The sequence below is a fragment of the Sander lucioperca genome, chromosome 8 (assembly GCF_008315115.2).
Source record: "Sander lucioperca isolate FBNREF2018 chromosome 8, SLUC_FBN_1.2, whole genome shotgun sequence".
In the NCBI taxonomy this organism is placed as follows: domain Eukaryota; kingdom Metazoa; phylum Chordata; class Actinopteri; order Perciformes; family Percidae; genus Sander; species Sander lucioperca.
The window spans coordinates 39,936,901-39,940,662 of record NC_050180.1 but is presented as its reverse complement, the minus strand read 5'-3'; the positions used below and the strand labels follow the sequence as shown (position 1 = coordinate 39,940,662).

The 3,762-nt window shown below is 48.0% G+C and overlaps 2 protein-coding genes across 2 annotated transcripts in view; both read right to left on the bottom strand.

The window, feature by feature from the left end:
• LOC116046602 (galactose-specific lectin nattectin-like) overlaps positions 1-3,762 on the bottom strand; it is a 253,084-nt gene that overhangs the window by 194,318 nt on the left and 55,004 nt on the right. The gene's annotated exons all lie outside the window — the stretch shown is intronic.
• Positions 995-3,762, bottom strand: part of LOC118495571 (S-formylglutathione hydrolase-like) — a 12,252-nt gene continuing 9,484 nt past the window's right edge. Inside the window, exon 7 of the mRNA XM_036004125.1 lies at positions 995-1,193. Within this exon, the coding sequence (XP_035860018.1) occupies positions 1,017-1,193 (177 nt within the window). The 3' untranslated portion in view covers positions 995-1,016. The remainder of the gene's footprint in view (positions 1,194-3,762) is intronic.

Here is a 3,762-nt window from a genome sequence, read left to right as displayed (position 1 = left end):
CTCCTTCCTCCCCCTCCCTCTCCTCTCTCCCTCATCCTCGGCCCCTTCCTCCCCCTCTGTCCCTCTCCTCTCTCCCTCATCCTCGGCTTCTTCCTCCCCCTCTCTCCCTCTCCTCTCTCCCTCATCCTCGCTCCTTCCTCCCCCTCTCTCCCTCTCCCTCATCCTCGCTCCTTCCTCCCCCTCTCTCCCTCTCCTCTCTCCCTCATCCTCGCTCCTTCCTCCCCCTCTCTCCCTCTCCTCTCTCCCTCATCCTCGGCTCCTTCCTCCCCCTCTCTCCCTCATCCTCGGCTCCTTCCTCCCCCTCTCCTCTCTCCCTCATCCTCGGCTCCTTCTCCCCCTCTCTCCCCTCTCTCCCTCATCCTCGGCCCCTTCCTCCCCCTCTGTCCCTCTCCTCTCTCCCTCATCCTCGGCCCCTTCCTCCCCCTCTCTCCCTCTCCTCATCCTCCGCCCCTTCCTCCCTCTCTCCCCCTCTCCTCTCTCCCCTCATCCTCGGCTCCTTCCTCCTCTCTCTCCCTCTCCTCTCTCCCTCATCCTCGGCTCCTTCCTCCCCCTCTCTCCCTCTCCTTCTGCTCCTTCCTCCCCGTCTAACAGCAGCAAGCACCTGCCTTCTTTACCTTCATCTTCTCCCTATTAACCCTATAAATGACGTGTTTTCTCATGCGGGACGGGAGAAGATATAACATCATGCATCTCTATTATTGTGCGGGCATAAATTCTCAGAGTTTTGCGGGTGCGGGCGGGAGTGGACGTACACATTGCGGGAGCGGGCGGGAGTGTAACACACATGTTGCGGGTGCGGGCGGTAATGGTCAGAAATTCGCCGGGAGCGGGATGAAGAAAACAGTCCCGCGCAGGGCTCTACTTTGTACTAACTCATCATTTGTTATATTTGGCTTTACATTAAACCATATACTGTATATTAATGTCTATGCATTTAACTAAACGATTCAACCTTTAGATTAAAACATGAACCAGAACAATGATTAACAATTCAAACAGAGTGTGAGAGTGAGAGGTCAACGGACCGGCTGCAGTCTGAACACGACGGGGATCTTCTGCTCGGAGCAGACGGCGATCAGGTTGTCGGGCAGCAGCTGGCTGGCCGACAGGAACTGGTCGTCGCGGCCCTGATCGATCAGGACGTCCAGCTGCGGGCCGGAGTAGGACGCCGCCAACAAGGTGGCATCGTACGCCTGGAAGACACAGAGAGGGGAGGACAGACAGCTTATCGTCATCGCAAAGACACTCAGAGATTATTTGTGTTAGTAATGTGTGTGTCTGTGTGTGTGCTTATGTGTTGTTGATGCGTTCTAATGTGTGTCTATGCACTTTCCCCTGTGTCTACTGTGTATGATACTTGTGTTGTGTTTTTCTCATTCCATCAACATAATCTGGAAAAGTGGTTGCACCCAACAGGCTTAAACAGGGCAAGTTTTAAACATGTTTTTAGCCTCTGAAATGTCATTACAAGTGCCTCCCCATGTGCAGTTATTCCTTCTGAGGGATCACTGTGAATCTGACTGGAATATTGGATTGTATGAGTTCGACAATCGACTAATGTGGACTTGACCGGAAAACAGGAAATAAACAGAGGTATGTGCACTGGCTGGATTAACTCAACTTTTATGCCTTTCTGTCACATCGACTGCAGTCAGATTCACACGTGGGGAGACACTTGGAATGACATTTCGAGCATGTTTAGAGGCTTAAAACACGTTTAAAACTTGCCCTGTTTAAGCCTGCTGGGTGCTAACGCTAGCAGGGGGATAACACAGTGTAGGCTGCACCCATTATTTTCGTTTTTTTTGCTACTGACAGCACTCCCAATTTACAAACAACAGAGCTACGTGTTGAAATTGACCAGAATTCTCCTTTAAGCAATATCTTGTATCATAAATATATTCAGTATTAATGTCATGGGCAGGTAATTACAACCAGACACGGAGGAATTTCCTGCGTTACCGGAGCAGTCCTGGAAGTGTAACGTGGTGGATATGGACTAGTTGTATAATAATTAGGGCTGTCAATCGATTCAAAAATGTAATCTAATTAATTACATACTCTGTGATTAATTAATCGAAATTAATCGCATACATAATTAACGGTGCCTGAACCGATACTTTTTAAGAAAGTAAAAAAAGAAAAGAAAAAAAAGGGTAATGTCGGTGACATTAAAGAACGGCTTGTTTATTGCTAAGGCCATATGGTCAAAATTAAATAATAATGTATAACAATAACTTATTTCACTTGTAAATTGCTGTTGAACGACAAAAACAACCATCAGATGGGAAAAGGACATTTACAATAACTTCAAATGCACCACGAGGCTGTAGTTTACCAGTTTCATTGAACGCACCGTCTGTGTTTTTCCGACAACGGCAGCTGCAGATTGTTACATCCTGGTGTTGAATCCTCTACAGTGAAATACAGACAAACTTTACACCGTTCAGCGTTAGCTGTCAGCATTGTAACCTTATTTAATCCAGCTACTAGCTAGCGGTAGGCTAACGTTAGCTGCTGTCGAGTATAGTGTTAACCAGCTAGCGGTAGGCTAACGTTAGCTGCTGTCGAGTATAGTGTTAACCAGCTAGCGGTAGGCTAACGTTAGCTGCTGTCGCGTATGGTGTTAACCAGCTAGCGGTAGGCTAACGTTAGCTGCTGTCGCGTATAGTGTTAACCAGCTAGCGGTAGGCTAACGTTAGCTGCTGTCGAGTATGGTGTTAACCAGCTAGCGGTAGGCTAACGTTAGCTGCTGTCGAGTATAGTGTTAACCAGCTAGCGGTAGGCTAACGTTAGCTGCTGTCGAGTATAGTGTTAACCAGCTAGCGGTAGGCTAACGTTAGCTGCTGTCGAGTATAGTGTTAACCAGCTAGCGGTAGGCTAACGTTAGCTGCTGTCGAGTATAGTGTTAACCAGCTAGCGGTAGGCTAACGTTAGCTGCTGTCGCGTATAGTGTTAACCAGCTAGCGGTAGGCTAACGTTAGCTGCTGTCGAGTATAGTGTTAACCAGCTAGCGGTAGGCTAACGTTAGCTGCTGTCGAGTATAGTGTTAACCAGCTAGCGGTAGGCTAACGTTAGCTGCTGTCGAGTATGGTGTTAACCAGCTAGCGGTAGGCTAACGTTAGCTGCTGTCGAGTATGGTGTTAACCAGCTAGCGGTAGGCTAACGTTAGCTGCTGTCGAGTATGGTGTTAACCAGCTAGCGGTAGGCTAACGTTAGCTGCTGTCGAGTATGGTGTTAACCAGCTAGCGGTAGGCTAACGTTAGCTGCTGTCGAGTATGGTGTTAACCAGCTAGCGGTAGGCTAACGTTAGCTGCTGTCGAGTATAGTGTTAACCAGCTAGCGGTAGGCTAACGTTAGCTGCTGTCGAGTATGGTGTTAACCAGCTAGCGGTAGGCTAACGTTAGCTGCTGTCGAGTATAGTGTTAACTAGCGTCACATGCAGCAATGTTTGTGTTTCCTGTATCGTCTTCAGAGCACCAGAGAGAAGAGCAGACATATCAGTGGCTCCAGATTTCGGTAGCCAGGGTTGGCAGGAAGAAGATTTTTACAAGTAAATGTTCCAGTTAATGATCCAGGCAGCACATTCTCGTCTCCCTCCTTCATTTTACAGTCCAATGGCGGCTAGAACGGCTCCGGGTCAAACGTCAATATGGAAAGGATTAATCTGCGTTATTTTTTTTAACGCGTTATTTCTTCTCACATTAATTAATCTAAATTAACGCGTTATTTTGACAGCCCTAATAATAATGTTGGGTCTGC